This window comes from Typopeltis vanoorti, chromosome 18 (assembly GCF_054136105.1).
Source record: "Typopeltis vanoorti isolate ZY-2024b chromosome 18, IOZ_Tvanoo_1.0, whole genome shotgun sequence".
Lineage (NCBI taxonomy): Eukaryota > Metazoa > Arthropoda > Arachnida > Uropygi > Thelyphonidae > Typopeltis > Typopeltis vanoorti.
Genome location: NC_143566.1, coordinates 57,617,765 through 57,639,460, shown reverse-complemented (window position 1 = coordinate 57,639,460; position 21,696 = coordinate 57,617,765). Strand labels below are relative to the sequence as shown.

The window sequence follows — 21,696 nt, the reverse complement described above, 5'->3', positions numbered from 1 at the left end:
TCCTGTTGGATAAGGAATTGTCAGGAACGAATCTAATTGTATGTGACAGAAGTAATAAGTGTATTTTGTTTAGTAGATAACCTTAACTGAGTATAGTATGTACTCTATGAATAGCATGCATGAGAGAATCTTAATTTAGTGTAATATTGTCATTACTTTCTATTGTTCTGTGTGATTAACAATTTGATCTATCTAGGTGAACTTGATTAATTTAGAATTGTTTAATTATCTTAGCATGAGATTTAGAAGTTTTAGTAATTTGATTCAATTTAGTTGTAATTATCATTTAGTTCCAATAAACATGTTTTATTGAATATGCTTGAATTCGAGATATCAAATTACCACTTATAAAATTAGAACCATAGCGGGAGAAATTTTAGATATATATGTTTAAGTAATAGATCATTGGTCACGACTGCAATAGTACCGATATCTATTTAAGTGTGTGTTAGAGTGAATGCCAATGAATCTAGGAATATTTCCCTGAACTTGAATAAATTCCTGTTATAGGATACCGGCTGGTGCAGTATAAATACAAATTTGCCAGCTGAAAAGGAAATATCCCTAGGTAGAATCTAGTTAGGCTACACACAAGAAAAGATAATAGAGGTTAAAGAAATATATAAGTAAAAGCAACGACATAACAATATGACACCAAAAACACAAACCTAGAGTGGCTCCAAAAAAGTAACACTTGTTCTCTAAGCAGGGGATTTTTCTTATTCATCTAACCTATAGCACTAAATGCATTATATTTATCAACCTATAAAAGGTTGATAAAGGTTGTTAATCCCATTTGAGGACAGAAGTTTTTTTATGTTAATCCCACCCTTTATGGGGTGAGATCAACATTAAAAAACTTCTCTACTCCCCTCAAGTCCTCCATGTACAGAACAAATGCAATAAATTCTATGAACCTAGTACTTACGCAGCAACTAACAGGTTGCAGGTTTCATTCCCACTATACGTGGGTGTCTTTAGGTTAGTTGAATTTACTTCTTACTTATTAAATGGCATCAGCATTTTAAAAAACACCATGTTTAGACTCTAGAGAAGAGTTTCAGGATTATCTTACAACTAGCTCCCACCCCACAATACTAACATATAAATAGGTTCGATTACCACTTTAAAAAAAATGGCCGTTTTTATACAGGATTATTTACTTGGAAGGCCAACATCCCATTTTTAAAGTACATAATTTCATAATGCATGGCTCAACTATATGTGGATATTATAATTTAAATATTACTATTTTTAAAGTTTTTTTTTTTTTTTTTTGTAATACTATCAAGATGTCAAGGGGAAGAGGAGAGATTAACTGAAAGATTAACTTCCACATCCCTTGCACCATGTATCCATGAGTCATTAGGTATAACTGAACAAATATAACAACACAGTACATTGTGATATTTTTTCTAGACTTTCAAATAACATAAATAACAGCAGTAAATGGTACAATAAATATAACTGACACTAAAACAAACATTGTTATATGAATCATGATTATAACTACAAAAAAACGTCCTAACCAAAGACCCACTGGGTAATGCTATTCTAAAGAAAATTTACTACATTAAACAATATATTACAAGAAGAAAACAAAACAAATGTAACTGTATTTTTTTTTTTTTTTAATGTAAATCTCACCCATGGAATTTGTACACTTAACATTAGTAGTATGAGTGGGCTAAGAGTTAAATAATCCAGAAACCCAGCTGTAGAAATAACTAAACATGAAACTTTTTCAAGCTACTTCAAGTCTCCAAACAATGAAATGCATTTGCTATCTAAAAGACACTCACAAATCAATGCCTGCAATGAAATTCAAACCCAGACTGCTAGATGAAGAACAGAGATAATATTCACTCAATCAACCAAGCAAATGCAGAAGGAATGAAACATTCACAGGCGAAAATCAACAATGCATGAGAAAGGTGAACTTCCACAGCATACACATAATGAAGAGATAGGAAGGAGATTGACTTTTTCAGTAATAGTAAGGTTCAAGAGTGTTTTAGTCTTTTCAGTGTAAATGTTTGAGCACGATATGTCTTTTTTTTAGCACAATATATCTTTTTTAAAATTTTAAGAGAAAATTTTAAAAAAGGTAGGCAAGGGGAGGAATATTGGGCAACAGTAATAAACTACAGGATCAAGAGCTGGTAATCAATTTGTAATCTCACAACAAATGTATTTTTAAGGAAACTTCCCCATAATTTCATTTTGCCTAATTCTATGAAGGGCTATTCCCAAAAATTATCATGCAATAAATGGTACAGAAAAACTCTTCAAGAAAAGAAATACCACACAAAAGGTAAAGGTTAGCATGTTCAAGAATTAATGAATCATGAATGAACAATATGTAGTGACTTTAGTTTCTGAACTATCTATATCCTCACAAACACACATAAAACAGACTGACAGCCTTGGAAAAAGAGGATGATGCAATGCAAACATCTTTCATAAGTCTGAATATTTCAGTAAACAGTTATATAATTATATATTACATTTTTATCCTTATTGTAACATTAGAGATGCTTATTATTTCAATGCATACCTTGAATACATTTTCATAATCACTACATGTAAATTTTAAATAATGTTACAAGATAAGTGAGGTGGAGAAGAGTGTTGAAAAGATTACCAGAGAAAGTGAATAAAGAAAAACATACTTCAAATCTTAGAAACATCATAGATAGCTAATTTCTCTTCCTCCATTTCCTATCAATAATATGTTAACACCGATAAAGCAGAAATTACCAAAATTTTCAAATGATTTCCCTGAAAGTCCTCTAACTCAATGAAAGTGAAGACATCATGAGAAGAGCCTGGATCCTACATATTTCCTCCTACCAATGCTCTCATTCAGTTTTCAGAAAGGCTCGATTCATGTTCTCCCTCTGCCTGCAATAAGTTGCAAAATTTCACTTATCTGAACTATAAATCCCCTTCACAACTTTAATGTTTCTTTATATCTCCTCTCCATCTGTTTGTTAAATGTTGAAGACATGTTCTTTCAATGTCCTTGTATGAAGAATTCCAAGCCACTTATTTTTGTTGCCCTCTGCTGTTTAAATGTCTCTTCATTTACATGAAACAAGTGACCATATTCAAGTACAAGTTCAGATGTAGCCTTATCAAAACTGTAAAGAGGGAGAATAACTTCTTTATACCCTGAGACCACTGTCCTCTTCAACAATGGTTATCTGATGTGATGCTTAAGCTTTGTCTAACATCAACCCAGGTCTCTTGTTCACTTGCAGCAAATTCCCATTAATATATTACATTGCTTGCAATATCCTCAGTCCAAAATCAGCTCATAACCTTGCACATAAAAACGCTAAATTGACACTCATTAGCATATACCATAGAACTAGTCTGGTATGGATGCAACATTGATAATCACTCATGTTGATGTTTAGAGGAAAAAACACATAGGGATAAGTGATTAAATTTATTTAGCTATTAAATTATTAGGCCAATATTTCACTTTAGTTACCAAGGTATCCTCCACAATGCATCTTTGCGGGAGCAAAGAAATACACTAAATGTACACACAGACTGATTGTAACAATATGAGATCCTTAAGTCGTAACTGGCACTTTCTAGAGGTGTGGTGAAGGAATCTTGATTTCTGATAACATGAGGCAGCCAAATCAATTTAAATTTGGAGAAAGTTGTTGATTTTAGAAACATCAGATTTATATCTTTGACTGTAGATTTAGATCTGATAATCTGTATTCAAGGCATGGTCTGCCACACCAGCTGCAGCATAAATAATGAACAGAGTGTGTGTTCTTCCAAACAGATATTAGCTGTTGTTCCAGTATGTCCTAAGTACGTTAGTTTGCAGGGGTAAGGAGATACTAGAGACACCAGGAATATTTAGATGGAGATGAGAGGATCTTTTGGGAGCAGATGAGGGTAGCTAATTTTTGGTATGAATTAAAGGAGGTGTGTATGTTTATACTTTTTTTTAGAGCATGTGAGATTCTTTTTTAAGATGTAAGGGATGGCAATGGAATTTTTGTGTCCTGGATTGGTGGAGGGGGGGGGGATTTGGGTTTGGGGACAGGCTGAGAATTCTATCGATTTCATGAAAGCCACTGGTTAAAAATAAGCATACCAGATGTGATTGATTTCAGAAGAGGTATCTAGCTCTACCTGCTAAGGTTTTGATAACACCATACTGCAGGTGCATACTGCTTCATACACAGATTGTATGAAGTGCACAAAACAGATAATCCTCCTCTGTCCAATAGTGGATGGCAGAAACTCTCATACATATTTTATTTCTAAACACCCATTAAAACTCAAGCCTCAGTATTGAACATTTAAACCTCTTAATTGAAAAATTCAACACATTTTGTAGAAAACTTTCAAAAATACAAATTACCCAATGAGATATATTAGCTAGTTCAGACAGTTTCATTGTTTACAAATGTGTATGAAAGAACCGATAGATATCCTCGCAGACTTATTTCTTCCTAATATCACACATCTCTTTCATCATTGCCTCATTCTTTACTTGGAAAAGCAAATTTTACTACAAAAATAAAATGGTCTGGCAATGGGCTCACCATTATCACCTCCCATTACCAATTCACATATGGAAAAATTCATGTGTGAATTTTACACTCTACATCTACCACATGTTTGGTAGAGGTATGTCGATATCTTCATTATATGGAAACATAACCAAAAAGACCTTGAAAATTTTGTACATTTTCTGAATAATTGCCATCCAAAATTCAAATTCACATTAGAAGTAGAAAAGGACAGAAAATTCCCCATCAACATAGCTGAAAGATTATCATTAGAAGTTTATAGAAAATAAACCCACAAAGGTAGGTATCTACATGCAAGCTTGTTCCATCACCCTCAACAAAAATTGAGTATCATCAAACTCAGAAATGATGAAATTAAAAGAAAAGAACTTCAAATCAGGGGTGCTTAATGGTCAAAGCTGTATAACTGAGAGGAGACCTCCACATAGCCTTTAAAGCAATGCAGAGAACCAGGGCTTCTGACCTAATGTCCAATCGTCACCTTAGCGCAGTGCATCCTGTTAGGTATCTACCTTGGATACTGAACGAAAAGGATGGGATGACAATTTAGAATTTAGCTGAATAAATTTTATTCTTAATGCTTAAGCCACAATATAAAATTATGCTATAACATAACAGAATTTCATTCTGGCTGGAACATTGCCTGGTTAAACAAGGAACCTGTTGTTTTCACCAGGAAAAAAAGGGTGAACAGTGAAAGGAACAGCTACTGGAACAAATCCTGAAACACACCCCAACTCAACATCACTAGCGTTCAAGATTGGTACTATCAACATAAGAAGCCTGAATGGCAAAGAAATGGAACTAGCTGAGGAATTGGATAAGTACCAGATCAACATACTAGGGATGACCAAAACAAAAAAGACAAAAACTAGTGAGATCTTTCTGAGCAATAAATACAAAATGTTATATTCAGGCAATGACAATCAAGGAAAAGAAGGATTAGCCATAGTATTCAACACTAAATATGAGGCTAATCTTCTTGAATGGCAGGCAATATCAAGTAGAGTGATGTGGGCAAATATGAGAATGGGGAACTGGACAATGAGACTTATTTGTGCCTATGGTCAAACAGAAGGTTCTACTAAGGTAGAAGTGGAGGAATTTTTGAGGCTTTAGAGAAAGCAACTGACACAGTGAAAAAGGAAAAGTTGGTCCTTGTGGGGGATCTAAATAGCAGAGTAGGAAATGATTATCAGACATGCAAAAATATTTTGGGAAAATTTAGAGAAAAGTGCAAAGCTAATAATAATGGCAAATACCTGTTGGATTTCTGCTCAGGACATGGACTGGTTATTACTAACACAATGTTCCAACATAAAAATGTGCACAAATTCACATGAAGAGAAGATGCAAGGAATAAAAAAAAGAACAAGAAACATCTCAAATTCTTCTATTATTCAGTATTCACCAGGGAAACAAAAGAGAATAAATGTTTCATTTGTTAGAAATGAAGCATTTCAAACAAATGAAAGAGTTCGAGAACACTAACCAAACCTTGGAGATTTAGTGGCAAGCCTTGAAGAAAACACTGATTGATTCAGCCAGAGAAGCATGTGGTGAGGTTGTCTGCAAGGACAACCTCACACCATGGAGTTCTGAAAATTCAGAACTTCATGGTGGACACAGAAAGTTAAAGAGGCAGTGAAGGAAAAGAAGAAAGCATATCAAAAGTTCCTCACATAAGTCAGCTTGTACTCTTAGAGAATACAAAGACAAATGTAAGAAAGCTAAACGCTGTGTAAAACTAGATAAACAAAAGTCACGGGAAGATTTTGGTAAGAACATAGAAAATAAATATCAAGAAGGTGGCAAGATATTCTGGAGGTTGTTGAAAAAGCTCAGAGATGGATGAAAGAGTGCTTTAAAAGGAATTAGAGAATGATAAAGGTGAAATGAAAACTGGAGAAAAAGATATCCTTAATGTATGGAGTAATTACTTTGAAAAATTGCTAAATAAAACAAGCAGTGACAGCACAGGGTAAAAACACTCAAAAGGCATGCAATCAGGAATACAGATCCATATTTGAAGTAGAAAAAGCCATCAAAAGCCCTAAAATGTGGAAAGGCAGCTGGAGTAAATGATATTCGACCAGAAGTGCTCAAGTATGGAGGTATAAAAGTTCTACAGTGGCTGCACTGCATAGATTTTCACTTTACAACAAATAGTTGAGAAATCATGGGAATATAACAAAGATATGTATTTAAGCTTTGTAGATCTAGAAAAGGCATATGACAAGGTGCCAAAAGAAAAGCTATTCAAAACACTATAGTTGTATGATGGTGTCAATGGGGCATTATATCAAGCAATACATGAGATATTAATCTCAGCTCCTTGCTTTATGCGGACGATGTCATACTTCTAAATAAATCTCCTACAAGTCTGCAAGATTCCCTGACTAAATTGAATAACTGATGTAATAGATATGGTACGAAGGTGAGCAATAACAAGACAAAGACAATGAAAATAGGCAGAAGCACTGAAAATATCAACTGCATTGTGAATGGAGAATCTATAGAACAAGTAAAACATTTCAGCTACCTAGGCACAATTTTTATTGAAGATGGTAAATTAAATATGGAAATAGATAACAGAATCAACAAAGATGGTATGGTAGGAAGTCAACTGAATAAATTTATATGGAATAAGAGAGAAATTAGTTGGAACACTAAATTATCTGTATACAAGACCATGTTCAAACCAATTTTAACTTATGGATCTGAGAGCTGGGTTAGAAATAAAACACTTGACCAAAGACTAGAGACCACAGATATGATAGAGTTATGAGGAAGATTAGGGATGTGAACAGATGGCATCAATGGCAATATCATATTAAAAACGAGAATATTTGGAAAGAACTTGATGTTGTTGGCATCCAGGAATGTGTTAGCAGAGCTAATCTCAGGTGGTATGGTCACTTAAACAGAATGGAAGAGGAAAGATTAGCAAAACAAGTGTTCTCTGCCAGGTTGGTAGGAAAAAGACCAAGATATAGGTGGATTGATAGAAAAAGTGCCTTAGAAGATAGAAATATAAGATCTGATAATGTTTTGGTCTTGACAGGTAACAGATTGATTTGGAGGAAAATTTTAGATAGGAAGTTAGTAATGATGTAAGTTTTTCATGTAGTACTATCATATGCTATACACTCTTTGAGAGTACATGTCAGGAATTTCATGAACTTCAAATCCTATTTAATCTGCTCCTGCAAAATGGATACTTAAAAGTTACTAAAGAAACTTATTTTCCAATGAACCATCCTGAAATAACCCAGAAATTACTTATAAAGGCATGCTATCTTCACCATACGTTGGCAACACATCAAGAAAATAGTTCTTAGCATTAAAATCAGTAACATCAGAATAGCCTTTAACTCAGTAAACACCTTAAGAAGTTTCCTATGTGACCCTAAAGACAAGGTACAATTTTATAAACATCCTGGAGTATACAAGATTCAATGTTCTTGTGGAAAGGTGTACGTAATTCAAACTGGGAGAAATTTTGAAATCTGTATAAAAAAGAACATGTAAGCAATGTTGAAAACAAGCAGGAAGGAAAAAAGTGGACTCACAGCAAACATCCTCACAGAATGTCACATGGCAAATTGGCAATCCTCCTCCATGCCTTAATTACAAGAGAATAACTTTGACAGATTGTACAAGGAGTCTTCTGAGGCCATATTCTCAAAAGGCACACTACACAGAAACCAAGGACTGATTACTTTGTGGAAGTCATTAATTAATGTGTGTGACATTCAAAAAACCATGCCAGCGATCACACAGAGTTTATACAACAGTGTAGAAACTGTGCATAATATGCATAATGATACATACGATTAAATTATTATCCCAGTGTTTAATTTATAGAAATAACAGCCATTGGGAAACATTTGATTTTTTTTTTTTTGTTTTTGCTTGTGTTAAATAGCTTCCTCAAGATGTTGTCAGCCATGTAGACAACGAAACATGTTGAAGAAACATTTAATTTTAATAAAAAGAAACATCTATAAATTAAAACCTGGTTATTTAGTAAGTTAAGGCAGAATCGTGTTTTGGTTGCACTTGAGAATGGCTAGAAGACTGGTGTTTAAGGCAGTGGCCAGTGAAGACCATAAGCTGAAGTCATCTGAGTACTACAATTTTGTGAGCAACAAAGAGAAATGGAGTGTACTGACATCAGAAAAACAAAATTATGGAAAAGAGTGGTCATAAGATCACTAATATATAGGAAAGTGTACATGAAAGCAAAGAACTTTGGGATACTCTGACATTGATACTCTAGAAAGAAACCTGATGAGCGGTAATCATCCACCATGATAGATAATGAAGAAAAAGCTGGCAATCTACTTACAAGGGGATAGAAGGGAGATCATAAGATGGCAGCTTGGAAAGAAGGCTACAATGCAAGATTTGATCAAATGTTTTGGAAGTATCTAGAATGACCACATGAGATTCATTAAATCTTATTATGGTTTGTGTCAAAAGGTGAGGTAAAGTTAGTGAGAAGGTGTACTGTAGAACAAGAATGGTGAAATGGTAATAACTGATGAGCTTCTAAATAGTGAAGAAGTCAATTGTTAATGACCTTCTCCATCACTTTTAAGAGTATTAAGATGATTTGATGGCACTGGGATGATAGTTTGGAGATGAATTATCTCCTTTTTTTTTGGAACTAGTTAGAAAAACTCTTGTTCACATGCTGCTAGATAGGGGACAGATAAGAACAATTTATGGGTGTCAATTCTAGAGTACATCCACTTAGTAGAACAAAGAATAAGAGGGATACCTACCTTCTCTTTAAAAGATGTAGCAAGTGTTCCATCATGATATGAAAGAGAGGGGTGGAAATGTAGTTGGTTTGGGGTTTATTGGTGTAAGGACAGCAAAAGTCATACTGCACCATTACAAAGGTTAGAGCAGCACACAGTAGTATAAAATATAAATAGCTAAATAAGAACATGTTACATAAACGGAAAAAATTTTAAAATAGTGCAATACCATATCTACATGTAAATTGCATTTGTATAAATTCTTCTTTGTAAAAAGTTAAAATTTTCAAACCATTAACGTTCATCAACAAGGTCTGCCTGAGTGCGTATGGCTCAACCAGATTACACCACTTCAAAGTACATAACAGGAAATTGATGATGATGAGATTATCAAAGTCTGAATCTCTCTCTCAAGTGAAATGCTGGCACTCCATCAGAACATGGTATATGGTAAGATGAATGTTCATACAGGTGGGTGTGAACAATGTATTGTTATCTGTTGAGGGCTGATGAGACTGCAGATGCAGCTTCATTAGCCCTCAAAAGATATTCAAAACTGAATTAAAGGTTAGCCATATAAAATTCATTGAAGATGTACCCTACTAAGCAGAACTCACACTTTTTTATATGCTACAAAAAAAAAAAAAAAAAAAAAAAAAAAAAGCATTAAATATCTATGTGATAGACAATAAATATAAATACATTAAGCTAAAACTGGTGGTATTTAATGGAACCAGCTAAATTTGGTATACATCTTCCACTTATAAATTAAAAGTTGCATTTTATAACTTGTATATGGATTATTTTCCTTACAGAGAAATAGTGAATTTGGATAGTTAACATAATATACTTATTAATATAACCAATTTTGTTATATGTATGATCTACTTCTCTCTCCTCTGTTTTATCATTTTTTTTTTAGTCTTTCTATGTAATCTTTTTTATAGTATCTTCCACTAATTTTCCTAATACTCACATGGAAATTAAGAGAAAGTATTAAGATGTTGTTGTTGTTTGCTTAAGTATTTCAATGGATCTAATTTCAGATAAAACTGTGTTAATATTTGTTTTAGAGTTTAAGTTTTCTTTCTGCCCTTAACTCATAGCAATTATATACAGCATAAAAGAAAAATGCTGATAGTATATCTCTGCTGCTCTCCAGTTGTCAACAACATAACACTATTTAGAAAACAATTTTTGTTGTTAACTTGTTATTCTATGAATTGGAATATGGGATCTAACTAAAAGAGACAAGGCTGTTTTGAAAAGAAAATTCTTTGAAGATACTGTACATTGATTATTCTCAGGTACGGAAATAGAAAAAAATACATCTCTGATGAAATATTTAGACAGAAAACAGTGTTTTGCTGAGTTCATGCATTAATAACAGCTTCAAAATTTGTCATGGTTTGAATTATATTAATACTTTTGTGAATACAGAGTCTGTAACATAGCTATTTCTCATAAAGATGTTACACAAACAGTTATGCTAATAGGCTTAATGAAACTTGGTTGCTAAGTTCATATTCAAACTTTAATCATCATATGCAGAAATGATACCACATATTAAAAAATAACAATAACATTAGTTTAGCCTCAAAGCTTAAAATGTGAAAAAACTACATGTGCAAATGTAGTTTTTGTTTCATAGAATGTAGAATTTCATAGAATGGTACACCTGCAAACAACTGCAGATGTACCATTCTATAAAACTCCATACTATAACATCTTCCAACAAGTTAAACAGACAGCATCTCTGCCTTCAAGAAATAATTTGAAGAAATCAAAGATCAACAAACTGGAGAAATTTGTCTTGGGTTTGCAAATCTCATATCAGGATTTTGGGTGACTTTATCCTCACTGAACATTCCTTGGTCTTAAAAGACAATTATGCTTAATTTTTTTTTTAAAATATTTCTAAAGAAATTAAGTTACTAATTAATTTCTTTAGAAATATTTTATTTATTGATATAAACAGAATCACTTATTATACTTGTCATACAGAAACAGCTATATTCAAGGAAAAGAAAATTAGTTATGGATAAAATATTATAGCTACATACTGACTAAATAAACTTACCTTTGTTTCAATTTTTCATCTAATGTATACCACATCTCATGTAACTTCTCTTTAGCAATTTCTCTTTTTGTGTTGGGGTTGATATCAGAGAACTGGGAACGCAATAATTCTAGATTTTCAGCTTCAAACAGATGAAATCCTGATACTCTTGAATGTATATATGGATCTCCCTTTTTGCGTAACCATTTTCTTATCTGTTACAGAAAAGTTGAACTAATAAATGTTTAAATTCAATTCATTAACTCAAAAAGAAAACATTTTAAATGCAGAATAACTCAAAAAATATTCAGAGGTACCATTAACAATTCAAATGCAAAAATTAAGTTGTACCTTCTTCTTTGGTGTATCAATCCAAAAATTGGTTTTTGCATAACCATTTTCTTATCTGTTACAGAAAAGTTGAACTAATAAATGTTTAAATTCAATTCATTAACTCAAAAAGAAAACATTTTAAATGCAGAATAACTCAAAAAATATTCAGAGGTACCATTAACAATTCAAATGCAAAAATTAAGTTGTACCTTCTTCTTCTTTGGTGCATCAATCCAAAAATTGGTAAATATAGCAGCACATCACAACATCCTGTCTTGTGACTTCCTTTTTATCTCTTCATAACTCTTAGTGCCAATTAGAATCATTATGTTATTTATATATGAAATTCTTGGTCTGCCTTGTGGCCTCTTTCCTTCTACAGTTCCCCATGCCTCAAATGGTGTCCAATTAGGCTTTTTCTTCTCTTATTGATGTGTTTCATTAATGACTGCTCTTCATGAACTATATTCAGAACTTCTTCATTACTTTTCTTTTCTGTCCAACTAATTTTCATCTTCTTTCTCCAGCACCAAAGTTCAAATGCCTCCAACTTTTTCATGTCTTGTTTTGTTAGAGTCCAGGCCTCACAACCATATAATTCAATGCTCCATATATATGTTTTCACTAGCCTTTTTTGAGCTGGATGCTAAGTCCTTTACTGGTAAAAATGTTTTTTCTGTTATAGAATGCTTTTTTGGCTAGGATTATTCGTGCTTTAATATCTGATTGGTTTCTTCCATCTTCTGTGATAAGACTTCCAAGATATTTAAAAGAGGATACCTGTTGTAGTAGGTTATTATTTATTTCCAGGTTTATTTTCATTGGAATTGTTTTACTTGTAATTAATAATTTTGTTTTCTTATAATTAATTTTTAGGCTGTACTGTGTGAAGATTTCTTCCATCTTTGTTAGGGTGGCTTTCAGTTTGTTTTCGTTATCAGCTAAAACTGCTATATCATCTGCAAACCGTAGCCAGTTAATATCAATTCCATTTATCTTAATTCCGGTTTCTATTAGTTCTTTCAGTTTATTTATTGCATCTTCAATGTACAGATTAAACAATATGGGTGAAAGAGAGCACCCCTGTTTTACACCTCTACGTATTTTTGCTATTGAGGTTTTTGTTGTATTGCTGGCTGCTTCTATTAGGGCTTCTTGATGCTTGTAAAGATTAAATATGAGCCTTCTATCTCTCAAATCTACCTTTATTGTTTTTAGGAGGCGAAACATTTGATTCCAGTCAATACTATCGAAGGCTTTCTCCAAGTCAAGAAAGACTATCAGAGTATTTTGATTCTTCTCCAATCTTCTTTCAATAACTGTTCTTAGAGCTAGGATTGCTTCTCTTGTCCCCTGCTGTTTCCTGAATCTAAACTGGTCATTGCCAATATATTCTTCAACCTTCTTTGTTAGTCTTTTTTGTATGATTTTTGAGTAGTATTTTCAAAGCATGTGATATTAAGCTTATTGTTCGATGATTTTCACACTTGTTTGCATTATTTACTTTAGGAATGGGTATGATAGAGCATTGTGTAAAATCTTTGGGGATGATCCCAGATTCATAAATATTCTTTATGATCTTGAAAAGGTATGACTTAGTTATGTTTCCTGAGTATTTTATTAATTCTGAAGGGATGTTATCAGCGCCTGGTGCCTTGTCGGCTGACAATTCATTCAGTGCCCATTCAAATTCATCTTTTAATATAGTTGGACCAATTTCTTCCATATCAAGTCTTGTTTCATTTTCTATAGCCTTGGCATCTAGATCTTTTCCACTATATAGATCTTCTAAGTACTCCTTCCATTGTTCCGAAATTTCTTCCTTATCTATAAGTATGTTCCCCTGTTTATCTATAAAACTTTTTTTTTCTATATCTATAAAAGTTGTACCTACATTTCACATATATGAATTGGTTTCAATTGGAGATTCAAAACATAAAACCAATACTCTTGATAAAACTTCATTTTCATATATTTTATCCATACTACATTCATATAATGATTAAAAATCTGCCGATGTAAAATCTTGCACAATAAGTTAATTTAGTTAACTTATCAAGCTCGGTTTTACAAGGGTGTCAAATAAAAATAATGTAGAAATACGATGTATTGTTTTTTTTCTTTACTATAAATTAACTACTTTGCGTAATGTGCTAATCTTTTCCTCGGTAAAACTTTTACCGAGGAAAAGGATTATGCCTTATTAGTATAGTGAGTCAACAAAAAAAATAAAAGAAAGGATATTAAGCTGGCCAGATTAAAGAAGAAATAAGATAAGCACTTTGAAAAGGAGAGATCGGTAACAACTTGCGAACATTTAGGCACCTAAAACAAACACTCTTGGCAAAAGAGAACACAAGCGACAGCATCATGCTGGAGGGTGATCGCAGACATTCCGGAGTCGGAATGTCTTTTAAGGGTCTGAAGAAAAGAAAAAAAAAAGGAGGGAAAAACGAGGGAGGAGAAAAATGATTAGGAGTTCTTGGCTGGAGGTTTGGTAGCTCGTACCTCTTGACCCCGAAAGTACACTCATGGTATCATTGGATAAACCTATATATTTTATCCAATAAACTATATATTGGATAAACTATATCACTGGATAAACCAGAGAACTTCAGGTCAACAGTGAGTCTCCCTGAAGTTCTCCGGGTAGTTCCCAAGGCACGTCTGCCAACGTATCCTGCCATATAGTAGGCCATGCTCCCTGCAATTTCAAGCATGACTGACCGGGGTCCGATGGATAAACACTGAAAGCGAAATCAGAGTCTGTCCAGTTACCTACTAGAGTAAACAACAGGCAGCCGCCAGTCGAGAAAGAAAAAAGAAGGATATCATTTACTTTTTGGGCCAGAACAATTGCAACAGTATATAGCGTACACAAATGTCCAAGTTAAAAAAAGAAGTATCCAGATCAAGGCGAAGATGCGAGATGTCCCAATGGAAACTTTGTTCATAGTAAAGGACTGTTTATAAAGAAAAACTGAGTAAGCACATCATATCAATGTTCCTGGATTATAGATATGTAAAATTATATGCATCTGTTAAGCAAAAGTCTGTGCTAAATTTGTAAAATATTGAGTAATGTGTTAGAGTGGCATGTAGACAGAAATGTATATGTTATATTTGTGGAATATTTTCTGAAGTCAGCTATGCCAGGAGAAACAGTTATTCCCCATTATTTGTCTAGTTTGTAATTACAATTTTTTTAGTTACACCCTCTGTCCAAAAAGAAACCGAACTTTTCAAAAATAAAATAAACTAGTGGCGCCACCTGTTGTATCTTTTTGTTGTTGAAAGCGGCAACCTTCATTAGTGTTGTGTCAACTGTTTATAATATTTAATTCGTTAGAAGCCAAGTTATAGTGACAAGAGTGAAAGTGTGTTTTGATGACTGGTCGGAAAATGAGTTTCAAACAGAGAGCTGCGATTGACTTTTGTATTAAACTTGGTATGCGTTTCGGTAAAACTTTTACCAAAACGCATCAAATGCTTCAAAAGGCATATGGTGATGAATGTTTATCCCATACTCAAGTTTATGAGTGGTTTAAGCGATTTCAAAGTGGTTGAGATGCTTGAGGACAACGAAAAGCCAGGCAGTCCAAAAAACTGGACTGAGCAAAGTTAACATCCAAAAACCAAATTTTTTTAAATCAAGCAGAGGCACTGAAATATCTAATCCATAGCCATAATACCAAAATTCATGACAGTTCACAACATTCAGGAGAGGGATTCATATAAAAAAAAATTAAAGAACAAAATACAAAACTTGAAATTTTGATATTAAAAACAAACGAGATATACTAATACATATCTTTCATTCATACTCTGTTTTCTATCAGGACTTCAATATCATCAGATATTATATTTTGGTCTTCTAAAGCACTTTTAAATGCAAATCCATTTAGACCTTTGTCTTCTCCAGGACTTTTTCATGCTATTCTTACATCAAACACCGTTTCTCTTTCCTATCCCTTTTCTGTTTAAGTAACTATCAACTGGAAATTAACTCTGCTCACACATTTCAGAATGTTAACGTCATGTTCATTTCTAACATCCTTATTTTTAATATGATTCTGCACTAATTTTCCTCAGAACTCTGCTATCTGTAGTTTCCAATCTAATCAAGTTTTTTTTTCTTCCTCTAATCCAGTTCTCAGATCCATATGTTAAAACTGGTTTGAACACTACCTTGTATACAGCCAGTTTAATGCTTTGACTAATTTCTATCTTATTCCATTGGTTTCTTATCATACCAGCATTGCTAACTCTGTTGCCTATATCCATATTTAATTTGCCATCTTCACTAAAAATATCAGAACATTAGTGAAAATCCTGTTCATTTATTAAGAATAGCTCTCATTTCAGAGAAAAGGATATCACAGCTTCATCATTTCCTCCAGTAATCTCTTATTTGGATTATATATTGTGCGTCTTCATTCGCTAATGTTCACCTAGAAAAAACATTGGATTGAGATTTTCCTGCAAACACTTTGCCTGTTTGACTTTATCATTCAATGGCCATTTCAAATGCCAAAATCATTTTTTCCAGCAATAGAGCCATGAGTAGTCCTCTTTCTCTAACACTTACTAACTACTTCATGGAGCAATTCAAACTTACTGAATAGCATATCTCCTAAACTGTCTTCATGGTACAGGTATGTGGATGATAATCTTATGGTCTGGCATGGTTTCCTTACAGAACTTCACGATTTCATCATAAAGATCAAGAGAATCCACCATCATATCCAGTTCACTCTTGAGGTAGAAGAAGATACAATAATCAAATTGCCTTTCTAGATCTCCTCCTTCAACCAGATGATAGCCTTCAGTCCTCCTTTTTTTTTTTTTTGAAAGAAAACCCATACCAGACTTTACATTCAGGGTGCTTAAGGGTCAAAGCTGCATAACTGAGAGGAGACCTCCACATAGCATTTAAGAGAATGCAGAGAACCGACCGGGCTTCTGACCTAATGTCCAATCCTCACCTTCTCGTGGTGCACCCTGTTGGGTATCTACCTGGATACTGAACGAACGAGGATGGGCTGCCAATTTGGGATTTAGCTGACCAAATTGTATTCTTATTGGTTAAACCAAAATACAAAATGATGGTACGACATGACAAAATTTCATGCTGGCTGGGGCGTCGCCTGGTTAAACAAGGCCTCCATTATGTTGAATTTTTTCTTGACAATTATTCATAAGACTATTACACTTTTTTTACATATAATCTTTGTCAAGTAGCTTTATTTTAACCTCCTACATGTTTTGCCAATTTTTTCTATTGGCATCCTCAGAGAATACAAACTAGTAAGCTAAAATGAAGGTTACAGACTAGGTTATAACTGATGGTTCTAATTCATACAAAAAATTGGTATTGTGCGTGTCTCGTTAACGTGATTTATCCGTTATGGTTCATGACGTAATTGTTATGAAAGTTCATTTCTTTGATGTTTAATGATCTGATAAATGTTTTCCAAATTTCTGGTAAAATTAGACCTTGATTCTTGTTTAGGTTTTCAGTTTTACGAGCGACTGTAGCTGCTTCTTTAAAGGTTCTTGAATGGTAGTTATCTTCTATGTATGGCATAAGGCTCTTATCCCACTCAATGTGATGGTTAGTAGAGGCAAAGTGACATGAAAGGCCTGAAATGTCTTGTCTGTTATTTCTGACATATCCTATGTGTTCTTTCTTTCTCATTTCAAAGCTTCTAGAGGTCTGACCTATGTAACTAATACAACATGAGCAAGGTATATTATATACTCCATTGTGATTAAAATAATTAAAATTGAAGTCAGTAAGCAAAAGTAATAAGTCTAACTAATATACCTACTCACGTATTTCTGTAGGATGTACAAAACCACCAGCCCTGCTCAACTCTTCAACATAGAGAAGTTCAGTTCGTGAATGAATAACGATTGAATTATAATATGTATGTTGATGAATTTTAGAACATTAACGCATAATTGTATGCTGACTGCCAAAAATGAGACTGATACGTGTAAGTAAATAAGCAACCGCACACATGTTGCAATCTCGCTCCCACCGGGCGGGAACCACCGACATTCGTTTATTGGTAAATACGTCATTTTGGCCTACTTGATTGGCCTCTGTAACTATTTTCATGACTTTGCTCCATCTTACAGGACCCATTCATGTCACTGTTCCCACAATTCACTCTTAATTGCGTTGTCATTCAGGATGGAGGTAATCCAAGTTAACTGAATTAAGTATTACCCATACAACGATGTCATATATTTTTCTATCGACCCCTAACAATGTTATATCGACCCTCAGGGGTCGATATTGACCACTTTGGTGGCAACTGCTCTAGTGAAAAAAAAACAAACAAACAAAAAAAAAAACAGATAAAATTACAAATTAATTATTTAGAAACTACATCAAAGATAAATTATATTTAAGATAACATGAGAGAAACATCATTTCTTACATAGTTTTTTTACAGTAACAACGATGTCCTATTTTTAACATTATACTGTTATATTAGATTTAGGATTCTGGATTATCTACAGTCCTGTTTATGGTTAACTCTTAGGGAGAAAGGTTCTGTGGGTAGAATATGTGCCTTCCATATGCTTGGAATTTTTAGGCCATCATTATTGTTCAGATTGGAGTGGTTGATAAGAATCTCACAGGCTTCTTTAAATTTGCGTTCATATCATATTTTGGTGTGATGTAAACAACTGGTGCTTTTCCAGTCAATTCTATGTAAAGTGTTCAGGGCATGATCAGAAAGGCCAACTTCACCATAGTTATTATATTTGATGTGTAGTTTATGTTCCTTTTGTCTGATAGGAATTGCACGTCCTGTTTCCCCTATATATGGTAGATTACAGGTGCAATAAATACAACATATTCCATGGTGGACCAGCGGAGTTAACAAGTTGGAACATACCAACTTGTTAATTACGACCTAACCAATAGAATAAAAAAGAAAACAGAGAAACTACTTAAATCAATTACTACATGGCCTGAAGATACAGTCAAAAAATTACTTCTGCATTATGCTCATTCCCTCAGAATTTACGGTCTACCAAAGATACACAAACAAAACACACCACTCCAGACGATAGTTGAAGGTATAGGCAGCCCAAATTATCACCTAGCCAAGAAATTAGCAGCAACACTCAAGGAGTTGGTAGGTCATTCCCCCTCCTATATTAGAAATACACAACACTTCATAAACATAATCAAAGACATTACATTAGAAAAAGATGATTTATTACTCAGTTTTGACATCTCTGCCCTCTTTACAAATGTCCCAATCAATGACACAATCCTTCTTTTATAGAACAAATTCCCTCCAAATATCATGGCGCTCTTTGCGCAAGTATTATGTTCTGGTTATTTTGTATGGCAAAACACTTTCTATCTACAAAAAGAAGGCATAGCCATGGACTCACCATTATCTCCCCTTTTGCTAACTTTTATATAGAACATTTCGAGCAACATGCTCTACATTCCTCTCCTTTAAAACCAGTCTAGCTTAAATACGTTGACGATGTTTTTGCGATCTGGCCCAATGGCCGCCAAACACTAGACACTTTCCTTAGCCACCTAAACAAACAACACAAATGCATACAGTTCACAACTGAGATTGAAAAACAGAACATACTTCCGTTTCTAGATACACTTGTCACATGTATTCCTTCTGGCAGTCTTTCCTTCACTGTTTACCAGAAACAGACACATACTAGCCAATATATACACAAACTCCTACCACCACCCAACACAAAAACTAGGTGTCATTAGTACTAAAAACAGGGCTTTGAAGATCTGCTCCAAATAACAAGTGCTGAAAGACGAAAGATTTAAAGTTATCAGCAATACTTTTCTAAAAAATGGTTACAGCCAAACACTATTAACAAAATTCTCTACAAGACCTGAATAAAATAAACCAGATAAAATAAACAGAATACTACAGAAATACAACCTCAAAGCCACCTTTAAACCTCCTGCAAAATTAAAAAGCTTACTCAACTCATCTAATATGTATACCTTATTTATTGCACCTGTAATCTACCATATACAGGTAGTCGTCAACTTACGACCATGTTAGGTTCCGACCGACTGGTTGTAAAGTAATCTGGACGTAAGTCAAACCAGTTTAGGTAAATCAGACACTGTGTACAACACAATTGGTTTACTATTTACAAAAATAAAAAATATTATGAAAAAGATATCAAATACTGTATAAAACCTAAAATATATTTTATATTAAAGAACTAAACAAAACATATGTAGAAAATAGATAAGAAATAAGAAATATTGTACTGACCACTCGTGCTTGGCTGTGGGTCATCAATGCCACCACTTGATGTAGTGGGAGTTGTTTTTCTCATAAACATGTTGATTTTTGTCTGAATTGTTTGTTTCCTTTTCTGCTCGTAAATTTCACGGTATGGCCGAAAAGCATTTTGTATCATTCGTTCAAGGATCCATTTCCTCAAAATGTGTAAGAAGTTTATTTAGTAGAGAAAAACCTTCAGATAACCCTCTAGTGGTGAATTTTCTTTCTGGTTCTTCCTCATCTTCATTTTTCTCTTCTTCCATCCTTTCTTCTTCCAAAGCTATAAGTTCTTCATTAGCAAGTTCTCCAGATTCTTGCTCTAGCAGCTCTTCAACATCTTCCATTTCAATGTCTGAAGAAAGTCCATTTACCAGTGTTACAATATTTTCTGTAACCATTTCAAGTTCATGTTGACTATCAAATTCATCATTAACAAAACGCTGGACACAGTTTTTCCAGATTCCATTCATGCAGTTCTTTGTCACAGCCTCCCATGCGGCTGCAATATTTTTGATGCATTTATAAATATCGTACTGTTTCCAAAACTCTCGCAAAGATAGTTCTGGGTCGGCATCTGTTGCGGCTATAGCTTGGGCGAAAGTGATTCGAAGATAGTGCACCTTAAATGTGGCAATCACCCCTTGGTCCATAGGCTGAATTAGTGGAGTTGTGTTTGGCGGCAAATAAAAAACTTTTACATCTGGATGGAGGTGGTCTAAGTGAGGTGGATGGCCAGGTGCATTATCTAAGATTAATACAATTTTGAAAGGAATTTCTTTCTCGAAGCAATATCCACAAACTTGAGGTACAAAACAATTTAGAAACCAGTCTTCAAACAATGTTTGAGTCATCCAGGCTTTTCAGTTTGAATGGAAGTATACAGGCAGAGTGTGCTTGTTTACATTCTTGAATGCACTGGGATTTTCAGAATGATAAATTAAAAAAGGCTTCAGTTTAAAACCTGTGATGTTCCTTCCTGCCAAGGAGCAAGTCAGCCTATCTTTAAGTGCCTTAAAACCAGGCATGCTTTTGGCTTTTTGGTGAATGTAAGTGCATTCTGGCATCCTTTTCCACAACAATCCAGTCTCATCCATGTTGAAAAGCTGCTCTGGTTGATACCCTCCTTCCATAATTATTTCATTCAGACTTTTAACAAACTCTTGAGCTCCTTCCACATCTGCACTTGCTGATTCTCCAGTGACTCAAACCCTATGAAGGTTGAATCTTCTTTTGAATCTTTTGAACCATCCTGTACTTGCTATAAATATATGAGTGTAATCTTTTCCAGTGCGTTCCTTCAGCATCTGAAAGAGACTTCCAGCCTTCGACTGCACTGTAAGAAGGCTTAAGGGTATTCGCTTCTGTATCTGATCTTCCATCCAAAGAAATGATAATTTTTCCATTTCATGGATGGACCCTGTACGTTGTTTTGTTATCACTGTTGCTTGCATGGGTGCCAAACTTTTAACAACTTCACGAATCCTTTATTTGTCTTTCAAAATCGAATGAGATAACTTAAAATCACGTGCGATTGCATTCACCTTCTTTCCTTCTTCATGCTGCTTGATCACTTTCAATTTTGTGTCTAAATCAATGGCCTTTCTTGATTTCTTGACAGGTCTAGGAGTAGACAAAGCACTTTCCTCTTGGTTGACATG

At 34.0% G+C, this 21,696-nt stretch overlaps 1 protein-coding gene across 1 annotated transcript in view; it reads right to left on the bottom strand.

Moving 5' to 3' along the window:
* The window catches only part of Polr1A (RNA polymerase I subunit RpI1), a 352,992-nt gene that overhangs the window by 146,951 nt on the left and 184,345 nt on the right, over positions 1-21,696 (bottom strand). Inside the window, exon 21 of the mRNA XM_090408580.1 lies at positions 11,418-11,611. Within this exon, the coding sequence (XP_090264706.1) occupies positions 11,418-11,611 (194 nt within the window). The remainder of the gene's footprint in view (positions 1-11,417; positions 11,612-21,696) is intronic.